Source organism: Myotis brandtii, unplaced genomic scaffold (genome assembly GCF_000412655.1).
Source record: "Myotis brandtii unplaced genomic scaffold, ASM41265v1 scaffold123, whole genome shotgun sequence".
Classification (NCBI taxonomy): Eukaryota; Metazoa; Chordata; class Mammalia; order Chiroptera; family Vespertilionidae; genus Myotis; species Myotis brandtii.
In genome coordinates, this window is record NW_005354291.1 from 18,858,667 (window position 1) to 18,883,598 (window position 24,932).

Here is a 24,932-nt window from a genome sequence, read left to right on the forward strand (position 1 = left end):
GAAGGCCTTATTGCTGTTGCAGTCTTGAATTTTAAAATTCAATTGCTTATATATTTTAAAATGTGGCTAAGCATACACACTCTTAGAATTAGTGTTCTGCTTGAGAAGAATCATGAAGAAGCTGAAGATGACACTTGTTAAGACAAAAGTTTGGGATGAGTTCTTTGTGCTTATCAAAACTGTAATCTCCACATGTCTGTTATATACCAAAGGTTGTTTGATTACTCAAAGCTGAAATGGGTGGAAGAATGAATAAATAGGATACATTTCTGCATGTGTGTGTGTGCATGTGTGCACACACTTATATATTTACTGAGATAATAGAGGTCAACAAAGCAAGCACCGTTCTTGACTGTGTGTAACTTGGCCCAGTGGTCTGTTATGTGACAGAGCCACCTGAGATGTTTCAGGTCAGGATCACGATGAGTGGAGACAAGAGAACCTGCACAGAATAGTTTAAGGTAACTAAGATGAAGACAGCTCTGAATTTGACTTGATGACTAAAATTTCTTAAAGTCATATTCATCTTGACGTGCTGAGTTGTCATATATCTTTTCATTACATAAGTAATATGTACCGATGTAGTAGACTTGGTACTTCAGAATTGAAAGGAAACAAATAAGAATGCTAATACTTCCAAATTCCAATAGGCAGAAATATAGTCAGAATTGGCTTTTTTTCTAATAATAGCATTTAGGACTTTTAAAGTCATAATTTTAAAAATGATAGACATTCCAATTTTCAGTCCTGATGTTTTCACATTTTATGTTGGAAAAATGTTCATAAACTTTTAAAATACATATCTGAGTGTTTTTTTTAAACAAGTATAAATGCCATTTGTTTGTTTTCTTCTCTGATTTAAAAAAGTTATTGCAAACTTGATGACATTTTACTCATCCTTTGAATCCAAATCGGGGAAAGATAAAGCCCTTTGATCTCCGTAGTAAAATCATAGCTGTCAATCTGGATAAGCCATGTTCTCAAATGATTCCAGTTACTGGGTTTTCACTGTGATGTGTGCAATTTGTCTTGTTTTCTTTTTAAGAAACTCTATAAAACTCTAAGTGAAGTCAAGCTTGAAGTGGAGACAGTAATCAAAACAGGAAGGCACATTGTTCAGAAGCAGCAAACCGACAACCCCAAGGGGCTGGACGAGCAGCTGACTTCTCTGAAGGTGCTCTACAATGACCTGGGTGCTCAGGTGAGTTCAGCAATGCACCGCCACCTCTCTCTCTCTGTGTCTCTCTGTCTCTCTCTGTGTGTGTGTGTGTGTGTGTCTCTCTCTCTTGTGCATTTTAAAATTTCACTTTTGGGAGAATGCGTGTTTAAATTTTATGGTATTAATAATGTTTTCAGTGATTCCAAGAATTTTTATTAATTTTTAAATGTTTGTGCTAATATTGCAGTGATTACTAGTTGCATTTATTAAAGCTTATTTTTAATATTTAATCCAGATTCACTTTATATTTTAAATGACTACTGACATTTCAAAAGTAAACTTTAAAAATAATAGTCCCTGTTTAAACTCAAGTTATTGGTTTATACCAATAATAGCATTTAGGATTTTTAAAATCATAATTTTAAACATTGAATTTAAATTGATATTTAAATTGAATAGTCTACTGAAAGTGTTCAAACATCAGGGTTCTAATAAATATGTGACAAGAAGGTCACATTAATCTAGCAGGACTTAAAATCCTTTCAGGAAACAGCTATAATTTGAGCATTTTAGTGAATCGGTGGGGGAGTTTTGGGTCATTTACTGACTGGATCCAATAGGCTGTGTCCTCTCTCACTGAGAATCTCAGTCTTGAAACCAGGAAAGTAAAAAAAAATAACAGTGTGGAACTGAAAACTTGGCAATATTAAAAGGCTGCATTAGATTATATTTTAGATCCTTCTTGAGTTATTAAATAGTAACTGAGTTTCTACAAGAGCCCAGAGAAAACCAGGTAAAATGTTATCACTTTCAAACCAGTGAAAATGGGCAGTCCATATATTTCCTGGGTGTTCACTTCTGCAAGATTGGGTTGTTGATTTTGATACATTTTGATACACTGTACCACCGGATCACATTTCTCAGCGCATCATTTTGGTATTACACAGCTGAAGTTATTTTTGAAGCATTATATTTATTTATTGACTGGGCAATTTATGCGTGGGAATGGTGTTGCTGGTTTTTACACCAGTTCCCTAATTCAGGCTTCTGGTTCAGACCAGGCTTAATCCCATGGCTGTGTCACCTTCGTCATAGTCCTATTACAGAGGTGGTTGTGGGTTTTATTGCATAACGTGTATGATTTCTTAACACCATTTGTGAGATGTATCAAGAGCCTGGTAAATGTTAATTCAGTTCATTTTGCTTTTTTTTAAGAAAAAAAATTATAAAGGGTTTTATTGCATAATCATTTACTGTATTTTTCATTAAGTGGGTAATTGTAAAACATGATTGTGAAAATCGTGCTATTTCCCCTCAAATTGCTAGAATATAATGTTTTTTAAACAGAGTCCTTCATTGAGATGATTCTGAGCATCTTTTGTTCAAAATAGTAAAAGATACTACTTACTGATCCCTTAACTTTGTTGCAAGGATTGGGCCAAGTCCTTTGTGTATGTATTTTTCTCCTTTAAAACTCATAACAACCTTTTGAGGCTCATACCTCTATCAAGGTCCCTTAAGAAGGAAGTGGCAGAGCTAAGATGAAAACCCAGGGTTGCCTGACACTTAACCACGACTGTATAGTGTCCCCTTGCAGAAATGCAAGAGTGAGTAACTCTTGGTGCTAGAGATAAAGGTTGTATATCTCTTGGGGTTCAATCCGAGTCAGTTTGGATCCTCAGCTATTATCCATGTTTAGTCCTCTCTCGCTTCCCTCTTTTCAGGTGACGGAGGGAAAACAGGATCTGGAAAGAGCGTCCCAGTTGGCCCGGAAAATGAAGAAAGAGGCTGCTTCTCTCTCAGAGTGGCTTTCGGTGACTGAAACGGAACTGGTACAGAAATCCAACTCGGAAGGTTTGCTTGGAGACTTGGATACAGAGATTTCCTGGGCTAAAGTGAGTCATAGTTCAGGGGGATCACCAATATCACGCCAGCGTGACCTGTGGCATTTTTGTTCAGGGCAATCTGGGTGGATGTTATTTTTCTCCATTTTATATTAAATATAGCCTTTCCCTTTTTCCATTACTTTTTCTACTTCTCTGTCCTAAGAAAAACAATAAGAATATTTTTAAAACAACTATTCCAAGAAGCTACTTTTGTCTTGATTCCAAAAATGTTGAACTCTGATCTGTCACCAACGGGCCTTCAGAGGCGTTCTGCTTATGTGGCACTTGAAAATATGATAGTTACACTTTCAAAGTTGGTGATAAGTTGGTGATTTCTTTTTGAGCATTCACTCCTCACACAGTGTTGTGCTGAATTTATTTGTTAATTCTTCTACAATAACTTTTGTACCAGTTACTAGTTTTTCTATTGCAAACCGATGTAAAGAGCACAGAGACAGAATTTTCAAAAGAATCAATGAAAGATCCAAGAGTTTTCTTTGGCTCTTTAGTTACTTTGCTATTATAGAGATTAGAGAGTGGATTTGCCAGTTCTCTTTTGAAGTGGACAAAGAAGGAGTGGAATACAAAATTGTTTTGTTTTACCAAGGCATTTTATTTTCCCAAATTTATTTTCTAAGAAAGAGGCATGTATACTAGAGATAAATCCTGAAAATAATGATCAATACTGTGACAAAAATTTCTATAAAGTCACAAGATCCGTTATGGCATCCTACACTCATGCTGGCCTGTGGGACGTGAAGAGGATATGATTAGAGATCATAGTGGGTGATGCAACTCTTTAATTTGAATGCTCTGTGAAGAGAAAAGTTGAATGAAAGTCAAGATATTAGGCACTAGAGAGAGTGTTCTCCGTTTAGAAAATAGCTGATGAAAAGCATAATTATGCCTTGGGCTGTGTGAAGTGGAAAAAAAAATATGCAGGCAATGAAGAATGTTGGCATTTATAGGTGTATTGTGGGTGAATGGGAAGCAAAGGCACCAAACTTTATTTTTGTTAAGTTTAGCATTTTCAAGGAAATATTACCTTCTTTGTACAATACATTTTGAAAGCCCTTGCTTTCTTATTAGTAACATAAGTTATATAAGCTAAGTGAATGACATTTTTATAGTGTAAAAAAAAAAAGAGGGGAGCTAAAATCATCTATAATGAAAGAATACCCTGTTATCTTTTCAGTTTTTTACAGGCTCATATAGACATGCACAGGCACAGCATGTGTTTGAAAAGAATTCTTTTATATTTAGTGTTTCATGACTTTCTTTTAAAAAAACAAACACCTTATATCTTTAACATTTTTTTTACCTACATGTTGTATCACATATTGGAGACAGGCCTAATATTTAATTGCATAATTTATTTTTGATTGTTCCATTTCTCTACTCATGTCCATTTGATTTATTACCAGTTTTCACTATTATGAAAAATGCTATGCCCTGTCTGGTGTGCTCAATGGTTAGAGCATCAGCCTGTGCACTGAAGGGTCGCAGGTTCGATACCCAGACAAAGGCACATACCTGGATTGCAGGTTCAATTCCCACCACAGTTGAGGCACATGCAGGAGGCACCCAATCAATGTGTCTCTCTCACATGGATGTTTCTCTCTCTCTCTCTCTCTCTCTCTCTCTCTCTCTCTCTCTCTCTCTCTCTCTCTCTCTCTCTCTCTCTCTCTCTCTCTCTCTCTCCCTCCCTCCCTCCCTCCCACTTTCTCTAAAAAGCAATGGAAAAAAGTATCCTTGGGTGAGGATTAACAAAAAATAAAGACATGCTGTGATGAATATACTTGTAGCTAAATCATAACAATGTATTCATATTTTTTTTCTGAGGATAAATTCTTAGACCTAAAAATGTTGAGTCTAGGGATATATCCATTTTAAAGTCTTATACAAATTATCAAATTGTCCTTCAGAAATTGTACCTACCAGCTCCATGTGAGAATTCCTACTTGCTTGTTTTAACCACAACTTTGACAGTGGTAGGCAGATATCATATTTTGGTTAGTTAATTAGGACATTTTCCACCAGTTTATAGGTCATTTGTAGTTCTTTTTTAAAAAATTGCCTTTTATTGTAATTCTGACCATTTTTCTTTCACCTGTTAGGTCTTTTGATTTAGAGCTCTTTACCTATTAAATTATTAATGTTTTGTATGTTGTCTATTATTGCAAAAATATTTTTTGCCACTGTAGTTCCCTTTCTGTTCTGTATATATTTTAAAAATACTGTTATTATATATTTTTAAATAATAAAATCATCTTTTTCTTCATTATTTATGCCATAGTGCTTAGAAAGTTCAACTCTGCTCCAAGGTTATGTAATTATTTACTTACATTTTCTTCTAGCTCTTTTATAGTTTCATCTTTTTATCTTTAATGCTTTAATCCTTCTGGAATTTATTTTGGTGTATATGATGAGGTAAGGCTCTAACCTTTTTCCAAGTAGTTAACCAGTTATGTCAGCACTATCTACTGAGTAATTATCCCTTCCCCACTGATTTGACATGCTAACTTCATCTATTACTTTTGGCTGTTGATTTTCTTTGTTTACTGATTTACTGAAATGTTTTTTAGCTGTTTATAACTATATGGCTTTATAATATGTTTGAATATATACTTAATAGATTCCCTGTTTTTAATGTTCCTTTTTTTGTATACACTCACATAAACTTTAGAAGTGTTAGTTTCAAATTCTTAAAATATATATTTTGTTAGAAATTTTGTTTGAATTGCTTTAAATTTATAGATTTGTTTCGAGAGGATTTGACATCATTGTTATATTGTCACATGGCATGTCTCATTTCCCACCAAATTTTTAAAATCCCTTTATAATGCTTTGGTTATTTTCTTCATAGACACACACACACACACACACACACACACACACACACATACACACACGTTAATTTATACTTATTTATTTTACATACTTTAAAAAGCATGACTTTTGTCTTTTTTATTAATTGCTTATAGCTGGTACATATAACATTTTTGCATATTTAATTTTTATTCATTCATCTTTGTACACATATAAATTCAATTAATTTTTCAGATTAAGATTGTAAAAATAAGCTTGTTTTTTCTGTAACTACTCACTCTTAAATTTTCATTTAGTCTTATTTCGGATTTGAAATAATGATGATGGCATATACAAGTCATGAATTCACAGCACATTCTCTTCACTAGAGTAAATCGAATGAAACATCAATGTAACATAATCATCCATTTTTTCAAAGTTGTGTTTTCAGATTTAAGAAACATTCATATTTACAACATTTTAATATATTTGCACTTAAAAATAGGTAAAGTTATTTTCAATGCAAAATTTAAATAGCATTTTTATTCCTGAACTTAGTGTTTTTATTCCATGGCTTCAATGTCATTATCTTAGATGTGGTCATTTTCTTTACAATAAAATCTATCACCATAGATAGCATGAGTACTGTTTCAACTTAATTACTCATAGTTAATTCTTTCTTCTAGTTCTTAAAGACTACACTAGTCAGTTAGTACATACTCACTGAAGGAATGCAGAAAGTCTTAACTTCAGGAAGCATGGCTGTGGGTATTCTATTTTTTTCCCCCCTCTCTGCTGGAGAAGGACACTTGAGAGAACCATTTCAGTTCCTTTAAAAATATCAGTAATTGACATGGCCAAGTAAATGTTCAAACCTTGACTCACTGGTAACTATAGCTGGTAAAGCAGAACTACCCCAGAACTCAGAATTCTAAAACTCATAATGAATGTATCTCCTTGGTTCGTACAGGAGACAATGGAGTACTACTGTTACTTGCAAGGACTGCATCTTATAACTAAATGGCCTAACATATAATTTCTTGTAAAAGCATTACAAAAGTATTTCATCTTAAGTAAACCATAAGAACTAGAACATCTAAGTTTTGGTCTTACAATTGTCATAATACTCTGGATAGTATAATGACAAAGTATAATGTACAAAGATGAATGAATTTTTATTCATTCATCTTTGTACACACATAAATTCAATTAATTTTTCAGATTAAGATTGTAAAAGACAATCTTACAAAAATTTGAAATTTTTATGCTTTCCAAAATGTGATTTAATCATGTGAGATTAAATATAGACTCGTGCTCCTTTAAAGAATTTGTTTTAATGTTGGTTTAAAAAGATGCCAGCAGCAGTAGGTTATATATGCACATGTCACTTTATGATTGAAAGAACATTGTAGTTTTAATTTTGGAATCCAGTATTCTCTCTATAACTCTCTGACTATACACCTTACCTATTGAATCTTATGAATGTGAGAACTAAGTTGTCATTATACTATCCAGAGTATTATGACAATTGTAAACTCAGCCATAAGCCGGGCTGATGGCGGTGGTGGGAGCCCCCAAGGGCTCCTGGACTGCTAAAGGGCACAGGCCGGGCACCTTAGTGCCAGCAATTTTGCCAGTTTATTCAGCTTAATCAGTTTGATTTTGTTTTTGGCTTATATGTTAGGCCATTTAGTTATAGGATGCAGTCCTTGCAAGTAACTGTAGTACTCCATTGTCTCCTGTAGGAAACAAGGAGATACATTCATTATGAGTTTTAGAATTCTGAGTTCTGGGGAAGTTCTGCTTTACCAGCTATAGTTACAGAAAGTGAAATTGATTGTTTACACCCGGAGTTATGATGAAGATAAATTAGTATTTGTGTATGATACATGGAATTTATACTTTAAATAAATAAGTAACCTTTTTCATACCTGAATTTAATACATTTCCTGTTATGTGCATAAGTAAATGTTTCAATTTTTATTAGCATCTTAAGAACTCTCACATGTTAGTAAGTTATAGAGTTTTGTAAACCTTTGGCAGTTGTAAACTTTCTAGGGAGTATGTGAAAAAAAGTTTTCTGTTTTTTTTTTAAAGGAAGGTTGTATAAACTTTTATCATGTTCTGAAAGATCAAATGGGTCTTGGTATTTTTATTTTCTAGAATATTCTGAAGGATCTGGAAAAGAGAAAAGCTGATTTAAATACCATTACAGAGAGTAGTGCTGCCCTTCAGAACTTGGTCGAGGGCAGCGAGCCTGTTTTAGAAGAGAGGCTCTGTGTCCTCAACGCTGGGTGGAGCAGAGTGCGCACCTGGACTGAGGATTGGTGCAATACCTTAATGGTATGTTTTGGGAAAAGTTAATGATGAAATCTTCTCTCCTTTAATTGTTTAAAAATGAATACAGCCCTGACCGGTTTGGCTCAGTGGATAGAGCGTCGGCCTGCGGACTGAAGTGTCCCAGGTTCGATTCTGGTCAAGGGCATGTACCTTGGTTGCGGGCACATCCCCAGTAGGGAGTGTGCAGGAGGCAGCTGATCGATGTTTCTCTCTCATCGATGTTTCTAACTCTCTATCCCTCTGCCTTCCTCTCTGTAAAAAATTAATAAAATATATTTAAAAAATGAATACAACTTTGATTAGAATTCCAAATTCTATTTTCTCTGTGTCACAATAATGTTTTGCTTGTGAATTAATTTCATTAGATTACATTTTATTTTTTTCTTTAAAAAGACAATAGCTAGAAAGAGTTTGAAATATTTCTATTAGGTAATAACCATTTGTGATATATATGGAAGTATATACTTTAATATCTTAGTAAATGTACTTATTTGTTACATTTTAATGACTTATTGTTATATTTAATTATCATAAGCTACATATTATTAATAATCCTATATAGTAAAAGGCTAATATGCAAATTGACCGAACAGTGGAACGACTGGTCACTATGATGTGCAATGACCACAAGGGGAGCGCCACTCAGCCATAAGCCGGGCTGATGGCGGTGGTGGGAGCCCCCAAGGGCTCCTGGACTGCTAAAGGGCACAGGCCGGGCTGAGGCGTTCTCCCACCCCACCCCCATTCACAAATGTCTTGCATTGGGCCTCTAATTTCTAATAATAGTGTACTAGTTAAGAGCACAGGCTCTGGCATCTGATGGCCTAAGTAAAAACTTTGACTAGTTGGGTGACATTGGTCAAGGTACTTAAATGCTTTCTAAGTCTTAGTTTTCTCATATGTAAAATGGGCATTATTATTATTTCTACCTCATACACCTCGTACAGTTTTTGTGATGATTATATGACATAAAACATGTAGTGCTCTTATATAACTATGCCTAAAATAACCAATTTTAGATTTTAGTATGATGATTATGATGATTATGATAATTGTTTAGTGTTATATGTTGTTAGTCTTTGGTTATACCACTACACTATTAATTACTTCATGGATATAGTTACCATCTAATGTTCCTCTTCTATTACCAATAAATATTAGTAGAAATTAGTATTTTGTTCTGACATATCATATATAGGACTATTCCCAAATTCAAAGAATTACTAGATAATGGATAGAGACAAAGTAAATTATTGTGTGTTTGAGCATTTATTTAAATCAGTTAGAATGTGTAGAGCATTGAAGGTCATGAGCTTACATTGTGATCTGTGAGATTCAAGTCCAGAGTTTACCCATAATTTATTATCCGCTTTAATTTTCCTATATAAAAATGGAAATAAAAGAACATACTGAAAAAGTTGTTACATGTTGACTAACAAATGTGAAATTCTTGGGTAATAGACTATGTTTACTAAATATATATATATATATATCCACATTCTCATAACCCTTACTTCTGTATTTTTCAGTCTGTACCTTCCAATTCTCTTTTCAAGTAGTCTCTTTCTAGTCCTGTTAGAATATTGATTTACCTGCTTTATTGGGGCAAATAAGACTGGTGCTTATCAATTCTTCTTACTTAAAATGCAGAACACTGCCAAAACGTTTCTCATGTCATTACTAGTTCTCATTTTATTTGTCAACTGTTTCTCTATGTTATAGATTAATAATTTGTTTCCTTGTCTTCTAAACACTTTTTATAAATTTTTTACAGTTTCATTTATCCTATAAAACAGTTTCTAAAAGTTAATTTTATCTATGTCTCCACCCTTCTTTTTTAAAAAATTTTATTTTCTTGTTTAAAGTATTACAAATACTAGTACATATGTCTCCTTTTTTCCCCCATTGACCTTCCCCTAGCCTCCCCTTACCCCCCGGCACATGCCCTTACCCCACCCCTCCAGTGTCTTGTGTCCATTGATTATGCTTATATGCATGCATATAAATCTTTCGATTGATCTCTTAACCCCCCCCCTCCCCCACCGCAACACTCCCCAGCCTTCCTGCTGTAATTTGACAGTCTGTTCGATGCTTCTCTGCCTCTGTATCTATCTTTTTGTTCATTATGTTATAATGTTCTTTATTATCCATAAATTAGTGAGTTCATGTGGTATTTTCCACCCCTTTTTGATCAAGTTCTAAATTCTCACCTTAGTGCCAGCAATTTTGCCAGTTTATTCAGCTTAATCAGTTTGATTTTGTTTTTGGATTTATTTGCTCAATCACATTTTATATCCTGCTTCAGGAAGTAGTACTGAGTGAGGTCTGTGCCAGATGTGATACTAAGTGCTGGTGACAGCGCAGTGAAAAGACACAGGACCTGCCCTCTAAGATGTTAGTCTATTGAACAGCAGACGCTTATTCAGTCCATATTTTAATCATTCTTTTATGTTATTACTTTCTTAAATGAGTTTTAAACAAATATGATCAAGGAGGCAAATGAGATTATTTGCAATGTAAGAATGAAGAATAAGGGAGGCAAATAAAATGAGATTGAAAAGGAAACTTTCAGTAAGATGGAAACCCTCTAAATTCAGCATATAACGAGCTCTCTGAAGGCTTTTTAAAGCTCTTTGAAGATTATCATGTTAAATATTTCATATGGTTGTATCAACACTTTATTAATTCCCTTCCAGAGCCATCAGAATCAGCTAGAAATATTTGATGGAAACGTTGCTCATATAAGTACCTGGCTTTATCAAGCTGAAGCCCTATTGGATGAGATTGAAAAAAAACCAGCAAGTAAACAAGAAGAAATTGTGAAGGTAGCGAAAGAGGAGCAGTCATACTTCTGGGGGTGGAAGGTTTTGCTGTAGTCTTTCTCTTGTGGAATGTGCCAAGTTGCCTGTGCACACATTCTGCCATTCATCAATGTGTATTTTTGGTGGGAGGACCTGAAGTCTTGAATGAGTCTTAATATGTGAACAGCTCTTACGCAAGTTGATTGTATTAAAATCTCTTCTTAGGAATCCCAGACATTTATTTAAACTGCCTTTAATACTGAGTTAATGTCGCACCCATGTTTGGTTTTGATTTTCCCCACGTGATAATGTGTGTTTCCTTACAATTAGCGTTTACTATCTGAGCTGGATGATGCCAGACTGCAAGTTGAGGATGTTCGCGATCAAGCCGTTGTTTTGATGAATGCTCGTGGAGGCTCGTGCAGGGAACTTGTAGAACCCAAATTAGCTGAGCTGAATAGAAACTTTGAAAAGGTGTCTCAACACATCGAAAGTGCCAATGTGAGTAATTATATTTTTATATAAGGCTATTTTTCATAAAATTATGCATCTAAATTATAGATAACTATGTGGTACAAGTAAATAATTTTAAAAGTAAATTTTTAAAAGTAAATTTGTCTTTGAATGGAGCATTTGTCCTTGAGAAATATGGACTTCGCTGAAGTTTGGCTGTCCCACTCCAAGGGCACGTCTACTGGCGAAAGCTAACGGAAGACTTTCTGTGGGACGTACCTGTACTAGGTGGTGGCCTTTCTCTCGGTCTGTGGCCATGGCAGGGATGGCTTTTGGATCATGGCACTGTTTCCTACTGTGCTCACATGTGGTCTCAGAATCCTCCAAACAGCATTCGAGGCAGCTACAACCATTTGCACACTACTTCACATCCCTTGCTATGAGGTTGGAGAAAATGGGTAATTCAGAGAAGCTCAAATTGGTAAAATCATTGCTGTAAATGAGTGAAATTAAAGTCAATTCAAATAAATGCTGATTCCTTTTCTGACATTCCATCCCTCTGATTAATGACAGAAAGTCAAGTGAAGAATATCTTTTTAAAGAATAATTTCCCTTCCACAGCTGCTAATTGGCCAGGAACCATTATCATACCAATCTCTGGCCACCACTGAAGCTCTTGAAGCTGATGTGCCTTTCTCTGACTTGGAAAAATTAGAAAGTGACATAGAATATATGTTAAAAGTTGTGGAAAAGCCCTTGGAATCCAGTAATGAAGATGAAAAGGTTGGTTCAGAATTTTTCAAACTATGATGTTCTTCTTTTTATTCTCTGCTAATTATAGTTTTACACCAATATTGTTTACCCAAATATCTGCCAAACATGATAGAACAGTCCAAAAATGATTTTCTGATGTGTCAATATAATTGATTTATGCAATGCTTAAAAAAATAGACATCACACTTTCAGACTAAAAATAATGTTATCTTAATGCTAAACTAGCTAGCATTCTTTGTTTTAACATCAAATATGAAATATTTTAAGAAAAACATGACTTTTTGTTGTATATAATTTAGATGAACATATCTTGAGTTATATTTTGTAGGTTAGTTTTCCTCTTTGGGAACTGATGGTAAGTGACCCTATATGCATTTTTTTTTGAGTAAATTTTTTCTTTCTAAACATTCAGATGGATGAGGAAAGAGCCCAAATTGAGGAAGTTCTACAAAGAGGAGAACAAATGTTACATCAACCTATGGAGGATAATAAAAAAGAAAAGATCCGTTTGCAGTTATTACTTTTGCACACAAGATACAACAAAACTAAGGTATTGTCATGGGGAGTGTCTGTTCCACTGAAATAACTCAGCCCTTGTCATTCAGATGTTTGATGTTGCATTCATGGACACCTCAAAACACACCATTTGGGATACTGTCTCCTTCTCCTTTCTGGTGTGCATTGCTAAACATGTTTATACTTTTAGGTGGGGCAAGAGTCAAAGAAAATAAGAACATAAAACCTTATTATTGGGCATCTCTGTTGGATTTCTGATAATGTACTAAATCTTAAAAGGGACCTTTTTCTTTTAGAGTAGATTCCTCCTTTGGATCCATAGTTCATATGGAGAGGCCTGCCCATGTCAAAAAAATTTCTAGTTTACAAATAACCAAATTTGTGAAGTTGATAAACTATGCTTTATATTCTAGAAAAGCTTTACTACCAGCTCCCTTTCCAATGGCCACATACCCAGCCACATTGTAAATGTGCTGGTGTTCCCCAGAGGTCTGTTCTTGTTACAAATAAATGCAGAACTCTAGGTTCAACATCTTGTTATTGACTCCATGATTTTAGTCTTGAGTTTCGGTTTCATTTAGGAATTGTAACCATTTTCAGGGTCACTAACTCAGTGAACATGTATTTGTGATCATTTTACTATAATTTTCAATTTACAGAGGATGAAGTTCAAGTAGGAGTACAGTGAAACTATGAAACTATCTTAATTCATGAGTAGATGAACTGTGGCTATTTGCAAGTAGTAGCCAGCATTGATTAAATTGTGCCCATCTACACGTAAAATACTTCAACTCCTTAAGGACTAGTGAGTGGCCCATCCCCTTTGTTATTTTGAAAGTTCTGATTAGAGGACACAGAAAATAGAATTATTAGGGCAGATAAGTAGTCCACCCAGTTTAGCTTAGTTTTGTCTGAGGACCTATTATTGTCTTATGTAGGCTATTCATGTTCTGTAATATTGTTCTCCAAGGTTAAGATTATATATTGAATTACCTGTATGTTATTTTGATCAAAACCCCTATTGAATTTCTTGTTATGTTATAAATACATATTTAACTTAGTTACATTTTTAACAGTAAGGCCCTGAGGTCTTTAATGTAATTGTGAGATTTTAAAAATGGCTGAAATAATAATGGTATTAAAATGTTTTATTTCATACGGAAGTTTATGATTTGCAGCATATTCTCCTGTCCTCAGTAACTCCGGAAAGAACCTGTTATGCTTTCCTGTTTGCTAATTGAGTTTAGGTGGCATTGGTCTTAAAGTGAAACATTTCTGTTTAAGAATGGGCTGCAAACAAAAATTAGAATAGAGATTGTTAAGGGTTTATATAGCAAAGCAGGGCAAAAATATAAAAAATCAAAACATACTTTTAAAAAATTTGGTTCCGAGTATTGTACTTCTCCACAAAATAGTCTTGTGCTTTTTTCAATTCATTGTGGGGATATTTTAAGAGATGTACATTATTATTTTTAATGATTTTACAGGCAATTCCTATTCAACAGAGGAGAACAAGCCAACTAGCTTCCGGAATTAAATCATCACTTCTCCCTCCAGATTATTTGGTTGAAATTAACAAGGTTTTACTTTCCATGGATGATGCTGAGTTATCACTTAATACTCCAGAGCTAAGCACTGCTGTGTATGAAGACTTCTCTTTTCAGGAAGATGCTCTGAAGGTAAATCTCCAGGCAGGGCATTGGAATAGCTGCAGTTAATGTAGAAATAATGCAAGGAATTTGTCATTCTGCCTACCTAGATGATCTGTGGCTTTTAAAACTTAGGCCAAGGAATTAATAATGTGTATGAATAATAAACCTTTCCTGTATTCACCAAGGAGATATTCTAAAAATTTATTTTTTAAAAGTAGATATGGATTGTTAGTATGCAGTTACTTCTTTCCATCATCAGAGATGTTTTTTAATCAAACACCTGCACAAAACATATTGCTTTCTTATAAACTAGACTGCCAGTTGGATATGAAATGTCAGCATTAATCTTGCCACCTATAATGATTTAACATTGACCAATGGTTGGGGTATGGGATGGCATGTTGATTGTAAGTTAGTTAGGGATCTAGAAGTTTTCAGTTAACTCACAAAACTATTAAATATCATTAAAGCTTGTTCATATAATCTGATTATACTTATACTAGAGGCCCAGTGCACAAAATCGTGCACTTAGATGGATTACCTCAGCCCGGCCTGCTCCCTCTCGCAGTTTGGGAGCCCTTGGACATCCTTAGTGCTGCTGCAAAGGTGGGAGAGGCTCCTGTCACCGCCACTGCACTTGCCAGTCTTGAGCCCAGCTCAGGGCTTCTGGCTGAGTAGCGCTCCCCCTGTGGGAGCGCACTGACCACCAGGGGGCAGTTCCTGCATTGAGCATCTTCCCCCTGGTGGTCAGTGCGCATTATAGTGACCAGTCATTCCACTGTTTGGTCTATTTGCATATTAGCCTTTTATTATATAGGGTATAAGGTCACAATAAAATTGCTGATAGATTTGATGGCTTTGATTGACAGCTCATTTCTGTCATTTAAACTAGCATTATTATATATATGAAAATATAAATGATTTTAGCTTCAAACACTTCATTACCTTTATAGAATATTATTGAATTTTTAAAATATCTGGACAAATGCCACATGGAACATCTGTTAGGATTTTTTTTCTCACCATTGGGATATCATGTAGTGTTCCTAACACTTTGGTCAATACAGGGTATTTTTTTTTTAAGTTTCCAGTTTTAATTAGCAAAAATTATTATATCTCATTATCTATAAATAAGTATTATACCATATACATTTTCATCTGTGATTTCATTCTTTTTATCTCTTTGCTGGATTTTGTGACTGTTTTGGCAATATATTTGTAGAATATCAAAGACCAACTGGACAAACTTGGAGAGCAGATCGCAGTCATTCACGAGGAACAACCAGATGTTATCCTCGAAGCTTCTGTACCTGAAGTCATTCAGATCCGGGATACACTGACTCAACTGGATGCAAAATGGGACAGAATTAATAGAATGTACAATGATCGTAAAGGGTATGTATAAATTAAGTTAAAATTTAATTTAAAAAAACCTATAAGCTCATGAGCCATGACAAAGGTCACATTACATTAAGATTAACGAAAGTATGTTTCACATCCCTGGAAGAGGCCCTGTTTAATAAATTGTGATGAGTGTAGTTCCTTAAAGAAAGAGGAAAGAGATTACATACAGGCGATCATTTGCAACATAATATCTTAATAATTAAAGGAAGCATCTTTAATTTTTAATATCTAAATAGTGTCCATTTTCTTTAAAATAATTTAAGAGTTTTCATTAATGTTCACTTTCCCAACATGTTGATGATTAATGTGAGTGAGAGACAGGTACAGATAATTGGAATCCATATATAACCACAAACTCTTTAAAAATAACCTGTTAAATAAAATGATTTTGAGCCTTCTTCTTTCTAGATTTTGACCAGGCCTATTAATAGGTGGGGAAAAAATGAGAAGATTGTTGGCAGTAACTGGATATGTAGTAGAAAGGCAGATAGGCAAATAAGATGTGAAATAGCCCAATATGAAGTACCATGTAAGAGAAAGTTAACACAGAAAAATACATTGGAAAACTTTAGAGACATATACACAAAAATTAGGCATCATGGTCTTCATCTTTTTTGTTTTGTTTTGTTTTAGCCTACATATTCTATGTGATTATATAATCCTTGAAAAGATAACTTTCAATGGCCTTTTGGTATATTTCTTTATGGATTTTTAAATTCAGCTGTATACATTTAGAGAATATTGTTTTAAGTATACCTTTATGCATACTTCTATTTAATTAGACTTGTTTATTAGGTAAAGATTAAATTGTTAAAAGTAATAACATCTTAAGGCTCTGCATTGCATTATGAGATTGGTTATTATACTCCTGCCAACAGTATATGTGAAAGTTAACTGAACCCTTGTTAACAATGAAAGGTTGGTTGTTGTTTTTTAAGACCTTTGCCAATTGTATAGTGAAGATTGCATCTCAATAGATTTTCACTTCTTTATCAGCGACATTTCAATATCCTTACATATGTTTATTGGCCCCAGTGTTATTTCTTCTGTCAATTGTTAGGTCATGTCTTTGCTCATTTTTCTATTATGGGATTACTATTTACTGATTAATTTGTAAGAGCTTTTTTCTACATTAAGGATATTACCTATTCATATTTCTTGTTTATTGCTTAGTCCCAGCTTTTCATATGCCGTCTAATTTTGTTAACAGTATTTTTTTGATGTATAGGTTTAATTTTATATAATTATATCTTATGAGTCTTTTTCCTTTGTGATTTTGGTTTGTTTATATGCATGCAAATTACTTTTTGTGTGATATTAGTTAAATATTTATGTATCATTTAAAAACAATTTTGTTTGATTTAAAATTAACATTTAATAACTAAGCCACCTGAATTTTGTTTTAAATATGTTTTGTGTTAAGGCTGTAGGTGGGTGGTTCTATATACTGACTCTTCAGTATCAAGCCTAGAGACCCAGGTAGGCAATGGTAACATTGTCAGAGACCAGGAACTTAGGTGGCGAATGTTTTGGGGCAAAGATATCAATGCCAGTTGCAATATTAGAGAAAGCAAACTTGTGTGTTTCTAGATTAAGACTTGGACTTTGCGTCCTTTGACTCTCTGGGAGTCCATAGACCTTCATAATTCCATACTGCCTCCCATATGAACTGACCGTATTCAAAAAGGAGGCGATGACTTAGTGAATCCTAGTTGAACATCTCTCTCTCTCTCTCTCTCTCTCTCTCTCTCTCTCATTTAATCTATGGCTATACTGCTTAGATTTATTTGGTTTACTGTTTACATTCTCAGAGTCTTTAGATCTTTGGAGCAGCCTTTCTAGCAACATTTTCTCTTTATTATTGCAACATCCCCAAAGTTGAAATTTGTGGTTGTTATTTAGTGACTGCACATTTTTACCAAAGGCAATAAAGATTGTTTTAATATTTTCTCATAGTATTTTGTTTGAAGTGCTCTTAATTTTGTCATGCCCAATAGAATGTTGCTTCCCTGTGGGCACTTAACAAATATTAACTACATTTTCAAAATGATGTTCATGGGAGAAGGAAAAATAAACATTATTTTAGAGTTAGAGATGTCAGGGATCATTTTATTATTTTTTAAAATAGTAATATCTTTTTATTATAGAAAGTAAAATTTTATTAATATTAAAATCTCAGAGGTATCTTCTAAGCTTTCTCAGTACCACTTATGGAAATGAAAAGGCAAAAGGAAAGTGTTTAGAATCTGACTGCAGTAAAACTTAAACTTTTTCATACTTATTTTATATGTTCCAAATACGACTAGCACTGGACTTTGACTTTATCTTATTTCTAAAGGAGAGAGGATTAAATGGGCAACTCAGTAGTACTTTGTCTCATTGCCTAACCTGGGCTTTGCAGGCACTTCCATACTGTACTGTGGATTAGTCATTGCACAGAGGGTGTTAGTCTGCCAGAGCTACCTTAATAAGACCACAGGTTGGGTGGCTTACTCAACATACATTTATTGTCTCTCAGCTCTGGAGTCTGTAACTCCAAGATCAAGGTTCCAGCAGGGTTAGTTTGTGTTGAGGCCTCTCTTACTGGCTTGCAGATGGCCACCTTCTCCCTGTGTCCTTCATCGCCTTTTCTCTCTGCTCTCTCGGACACAAAAAAAGATCTGTGATGTCTCTTCCTCTTCTTATTAGGACACCAGTTGTGTGGGATTAGGGCCCCACCCTTATGACCTCATTTTAAAAGTTACCTTCCTTGAAGGCCCTATCTCTAAATAGTCACTTTGGGGGTTAGGGCTTCAACACATGAGTTTTAGGGTCACAATTCAGTCCATCACACAGAGAATAAGGGAGGGAAAGGAAATTTAGAAGTGTTTTGGCATTTTGTTCTACCTGAGAAGTAAAACACCATAATTTTTTCCAAAGAGAATAGGAGAGAATAGAGTAATTAATCATATTTGACATTTCATGGTATTTGAAATGTTAAGTGTTTAAAGTTGGGTGGGTTAACTGCCTGTAGCTAATCCATCTTGATTTTCCAAGCTGGAGAAGGCTGTCTTTTCAGTTAATAAGCTGCCTAGTATGTGGGTGTATGTGTGCAGGCATGTGTGTGAGAGAAAGGGGGGTAGGATGGTGCTTGTGCCGATTTCTTGGTACAATACATGTTTCTCTAAAAGGAATCATTAACTGTAATCCATTATGAAAACTGATCCTAGAGCAGTGAGCTGTGAATTCGCTGATTTTGGAGCATTCTGTTTAAATGAGATTTGAATTTGTTTAGAAAAATTGCTTCAAAGCAGTTCTGGAAACTTTGGAAACCTATTTTATGTTAATTTTTGTCCTCTAGTTATTTTGACAGGACTATGGAAGAATGGAGACAGTTCCACTGTGACCTTAATGACCTCACCCAGTGGACAACTGAAGCTGAAGAGTTACTGGCTGACACCTTGGCTCCAGATGGTGGCTTAGACCTAGAGAAAGCCAGGGTCCACCAGCAGGTGAGTGCTCTCCATCACAGGATGCAGATCTGCTAAGAAGGTGCCATATTCCTTTTTTTTTTTTTTAATTTCAGAGAGGAAGGGAGAGGGGGAGAGAGATAGAAACATCAATGATGTGAGAGAATCATTGATCATCTGCCTCCTGCATGCCCCCAACTGGGGATTTGAGCCCAAAACCCTGGCATGTGCCCTGCTCAGGAATCATCGAACCGTGACCTCCTGATTCATAGGTCGATGCTGAACCACTGAGCCACGCCGGCTGGGCCATATTCTTTTAGTATGTGGTATTTAAGATGTATTTCGAAAGTTAGAGCTAAATATATGAATTTTTAGGCGCATTACAACCTGTAATTTTTGTTCCACATCTAGTTTTTTGGTCATAAAGGCTTAAGAAACATCATTTACATTTTTAATTAGAATTTCAATGAAATTTAATTAAAAATACTCTTTAGTGGCTAATATGAAAAAAAATTTATTAAAAAAATTATATTTATGCCCGGCCAGTGTGGCTCAGTGATTGAGGGTCGACTTATGAATGGTTCGATTCCCAGTCAGGGAACATGCCTGGGTTGCAGGCTGGATCCCCGGTGTGGGGCATGCAGGAGGCAGTCAGTCAAAATATATTTTAAAAATTAAAAAAAATTATATTTAGAATAACATTTGTAAAATTTTGTACCCAAGACTAAGGCAGAAAGATATCAGCATGCCTCACCTCTGTTTTCTGTACTTAACACTTAGGCATCTTATTTCCACTTTGTATTATTGATAATTATTATAAAAGTAAATTATTCATGACCTACATCAGGGCAGCTGCTCATGTAAGTCTAATTCAGTTTTGGAAAATATAACAGTAGCAAAATCAGTTCTGCTGATAACAGTAGGTCTTTAAAAATATGGTCGAAAAGCAAGCAAAATTTCAATTTACCATTGTTAAAATATTTTCTCTTTTATTATATTTTAAGAACGTATTTTATGTAGAAAGTTCATGAGGCATTAACAAATACATTTATTTTTGTCATATACATGTTAATGCATTTTTCTTATTTTTAGAGATATAGATGAGTGCTTAAATTTAACTTTAAAATATTCTCTTTAAATCTGTTGCTTAAAAATTTAGTGAAGCAATGTCTCCAGAAAATGCACATTGAAGTTTACCTATATGTGGTAGGACATAAGGGCATATAGGTTTACTTTTCCTTTTGAGAGATGCTTTCAAGCACATATTTGGAAAAAGATAAGCAATCCAATTTAATCAAATCTGATTGATGCTTACGCTTCAGTTGTAAACAGCTGCTATTTATCTATCCTGTTTCACTGTATGACATTCACAAGCGTGGGTGAGATTTCAAAATGGGTTTTGTTTAGTGTGTTTATTGAAATTTAATGAAAGTGTTTTTAAATGCCTTTTTCATGAACATAATGTATCCTCCCAGGACTTTATTCCTCTAAAACTTAAATTAATGCCTGGGAACCTGGGCAGAACATCTTAATTTAGTGGCAGAATTCATCTTGGGTTGTACTCTGTTGTAGGAACTTGAAGAGGGGATCAGCAGTCACCAGCCCAGTTTTGCAGCACTAAACAGAACTGGGGACGGGATTGTCCAGAGACTCTCCCCCACAGATGGGAGCTTCTTAAAAGACAAGCTGGCAGGTTTAAACCAACGTTGGGGTGCCATCATCGCAGAGGTGAAGGATCGGCGGCCAAGGTGACTGAGCCTCAATAAGTTAAGGGCGCAGGGGTAGACATTTTGGGCAGTGCCTTTTAAAGATACAATCGATGAGTTCAAAATTCTCTTATTGTCTGATATTACAGTAGGCGCTTTTAAGACCTGCACTGTCCATGTTCTGCATTTTAGAACCCTTTTCCTAACTGAATTTTCAGGCTGTCCATGAGGCCCCACTTTTCTATGCAGTTGTGATACACGTAAAAATTGCCTTGTTCTTTTTATTTCTGACTGTTTATTGTGATATGGTAACCATGTAGCAGGAACTGGAAGTAGTTGAAAGAACACTCCGGACTTCCAGTCTGAAGCTCTGGGTTCAGGGTCAGGCTTCTCGCTTGCTCATTTCCTGACTGGACCTTGGGATCTTCATTAGTAATCCTCTCACTCAGTCGTTCTTAGTCACAGGATGTGCAGTGCTCATATATATGTCAGTGCTTGGTAAATAATACCGCTCCTCTTCCAGGTAATAGGATACATATGATGTATTGTTGTTTGTTCTTATGTCAAATTATGTTCAATGCCCCAGATTTTATTAGGGTATCTTCTGGTTGTAAACACTTTACCAGTGACTATTAAGTTCAATATTATATGTGTGTGATATATATTTCTTTAAAATTACTTGAAGTTATTTTCCTGAGATGGTTACTAACTAATGGATAATTTCTACTTTGCTTAATACATTGTCTCATAAATGACCTTTTTTTACGTTAAAAATTTCCAGATATTTTTTTCTGTTAATTTTAACTCTGTAGATGATGTATTATTTTAGAACTATGCTAATATTTTGTTAAAGGCCAATCTAATACCTTTTTAAGTCCAATACAGGCATACTTTGGAGACATGGTGGGTTCGGATCCAGACCACTATAATAAATCAATTATCACAATAAAGCAAGCCACACGTATTTTTTGGTTTCCCACTGCATATAAAAGTTATGTTTAAGCTATACTGTAGTCTATTAAGTGTGCAGTAGCATTTTGTCTAAACAACCCATTACATACCTTAATTCAAAAATACTTTATTGCTAAAAAATGCTATTGATCATCTGAGCCTTCAATGAGTCATAATCTTTTTGCTGGCTGAGGGACTTACCTTCAATTTGTAAGAAAATGCAAATTCTGTCAAACACAGGTAAGTGAAACACAATAAAGTGAGGTGTGCCTATATTATAGCATAAAATATTCAAGTATGACTGTTTGGCCTTTGGCTGCTTTTTACAAAATAGCATCTATCATTTTGTGTGTTTTGGTAAGAAGTAATAGTAGTTTGTGTGTCTTGGTTGAGAGCTTGCCATGTAGCAGAGATAGCGTTTGGCACCTTGTACACCATGCCCCATTTAATCTTCACCACTATCCACTAGGACAAGGATGGGGAACCGTTTCTCTGCCAAGGGCCATTTTGATATTTATAACATCATTTACGGGCCATGCAAAATTATTAACTTAAAAATTAGCCTGCTGTATTTGGTCAAATATTTAATTAACTCACCCCTAATGCCTTGGCAGGGCCAGACCAAATGATTTCTCGGGCCTTATACCACCAAGGGCACGTTGTACAGCTTTAGAAACTGAGGCTCAGAGAGGTGAGGTCCAAGGTCCTACACAAAGTTATTGATGGTGCTAACTTATGCTCTCAAATACAGTGCTGTACAAACTTGGGAAGGCCACAGACCCCTGTAGCTGAGTTTTCTCTCTATAAATGAGAACTCTGATATTTTCTTAGAGGAGTGTCCTAAGGATTAAATAAGAGTGTTTACGAAAAGCGTATGTCCTGACTATTCATAGTAAACACACAAAATATCTCATTCTTTTAATAGCAAGTTAATATAGACTTGATCTCCAGGTATGTGTTTGTTGAATTTTGCCAACGATTGATTGATTTAATCCATATTTATTGAGCCCTGTGTTTATCACTGGGGATACAAATATGACTAAGAACTCAGAGACTAATAATAAGAAAAAATATATATATATTTTTAATTTTAAAAAATATATTTTTATTGATTTCAGAGAGGAAGGGAGGAGAGAGAGATAGAAACATCATGAGAGAGAATATTTGATCAGCTGCCTCCCGCATGCCCCCTACTGGGGATCGAGCCTGCAACCCGGGCATGTGCCCTTGAACGGAATGAAACCTGGGACCCTTCAGTCCCCAGGATGAATCTCTATCAACTGAGCCAAACCGACTAGGGCAAGAAGAAAATATTTTAAGGAAAAAATGCTATGTTTTGATGAAGATGCAGTGTTGTTGCAGAGGTGGGGTGATGGGCCATGGAATTTAGGCATCACAGGGGAAGGATCGTGAAACTGAGCTTTGAGGCATTTATAGCAATTTCCCATAAATTCCTCCTGGGGAGGGCCTTCTAGGGGAAAAAAGTAGAACAGGCAAGGTGAGAGGGAGGCATGAAACAGTATGGACAGGTGAGAGACCTGCCAAGGTTAGATGGAGAGGAAGGTTCAGGGACCAGGGCCGGGATTGGAAGCTGAGGTTCTTAGGATCTTTTATGTCATGCCCATGAGTTTTCATGGGGAATCTCTCTAGCATGAAAATTATCTATCTGCCAGGTCTTCTAAAGGAAAAGGATATACCTGCTGGCATGGTATTAGCAACAATGCAGAAATTCTAAAGTTTTTCAAATGGATCTCTGTGGGGTGTGCTAATTATTGTTTCCAGAACTAATAAGTTGAAGCCACTACTTATTTTACTCATTTTTATGGAAGAGAAAAGAATAATGCACCTCTTCTCCAACATCTGATATTTTAACTAAAATGCTTTTATAAATTCATGGTTTAACTCCACTTCAGTTAGTCATTTATCTTAAACTAGAGGCCCAGTGCACAAAATTTGTGCACTGTGTGTGTGTGTGTGTGTGTGTCCCTCAGCCCAGCCTGCACCCTCTCCAATCTGGGACCCCTTGGGGGATGTCCTACTCCTGGTTTAGGCCCACAGGGATCGGGCCTAAACCAGCAGTCGGACATCCCTCTCACAATCTGGGACCGCTGGCTCCCAACCGCTTGCCTGCCTGCTGCCTGATTGCCCCTAACTACTTTTGCCTGCCAGCCTGATCACCCCCTAACCACTCCCCTGCCAGCCTGATTGACGCCTAACTGCTCCCCTGCCAGCCCGATCGCCCCCAACTGCCCTCCCCTGCTGGCCATCTTGTGGTGGTGGCCATGTGATGACATGGGTGCAGCCATCTTGTGACCACATAGGGGTGGCCATCTTGTGCAAGGGCGTGATGGTCAATTTGCATATTATCTCTTTATTATATAGGATTAGAGCCATGTTGGCACTTTAAGAGCTTAGATGTGTACTGTTATCATAGTCATCAAGAAAGCACACACTTCAGTCTGTTTTGTATTGAATGCTGGTAGTTAAATAATTGCACAGGTCAGCAGCTCACAGTGTTATTCCTTAATGAGCAATTGTTGTCTACTGTTTGAACATGAATTTAAAGCTTGTTTTTATTCATAGGGATAACATTTAAAATGTAGATTATATTTAGCTAGTTTGCAGATGAAAATTTTGTGACTCAAATATGCAGTATTGAAATAACTTGCTATTTTCCTTCATAGATATATTTTCAAAATACTAAATTAGTCATGATTATGAAACATGAAACATTTAAATGCCAGCTTATTTTTTTGAAATACAAGTCTATAATAGTATTTTAGGTATTTCTAAAGTTGTTATTTTAGTGAAATACTCTTTGATACAGAGGGTAAATGACCTGTTTTGGTATTTTTAGTCTACAATTAGTACTGTTGCTTGATTTTTTTGTTTTTAATTTTGAAGCAGTATTCTCTCCTAATGGATATTTAAATTTGAAAGCTTGTGATTTTCATTAGTTTTTAATTATTAAAATATCCTCTTTCAAATATTACTGATTCTCTACTAAATATATAAGTATTTATTTAGCATTTT

General features: G+C 35.3%; 1 protein-coding gene across 1 annotated transcript in view; it reads left to right on the forward strand.

Moving 5' to 3' along the window:
* UTRN (utrophin) overlaps window positions 1-24,932 on the forward strand; it is a 233,802-nt gene that overhangs the window by 173,173 nt on the left and 35,697 nt on the right. Inside the window, exons 37-47 of the mRNA XM_014533928.1 lie at window positions 1,046-1,201; window positions 2,884-3,054; window positions 8,017-8,196; window positions 10,890-11,018; window positions 11,325-11,495; window positions 12,069-12,230; window positions 12,634-12,771; window positions 14,225-14,416; window positions 15,612-15,784; window positions 19,134-19,284; window positions 20,815-20,990. Of these exons, the coding sequence (XP_014389414.1) occupies window positions 1,046-1,201; window positions 2,884-3,054; window positions 8,017-8,196; window positions 10,890-11,018; window positions 11,325-11,495; window positions 12,069-12,230; window positions 12,634-12,771; window positions 14,225-14,416; window positions 15,612-15,784; window positions 19,134-19,284; window positions 20,815-20,990 (1,799 nt within the window). The remainder of the gene's footprint in view (window positions 1-1,045; window positions 1,202-2,883; window positions 3,055-8,016; window positions 8,197-10,889; window positions 11,019-11,324; window positions 11,496-12,068; window positions 12,231-12,633; window positions 12,772-14,224; window positions 14,417-15,611; window positions 15,785-19,133; window positions 19,285-20,814; window positions 20,991-24,932) is intronic.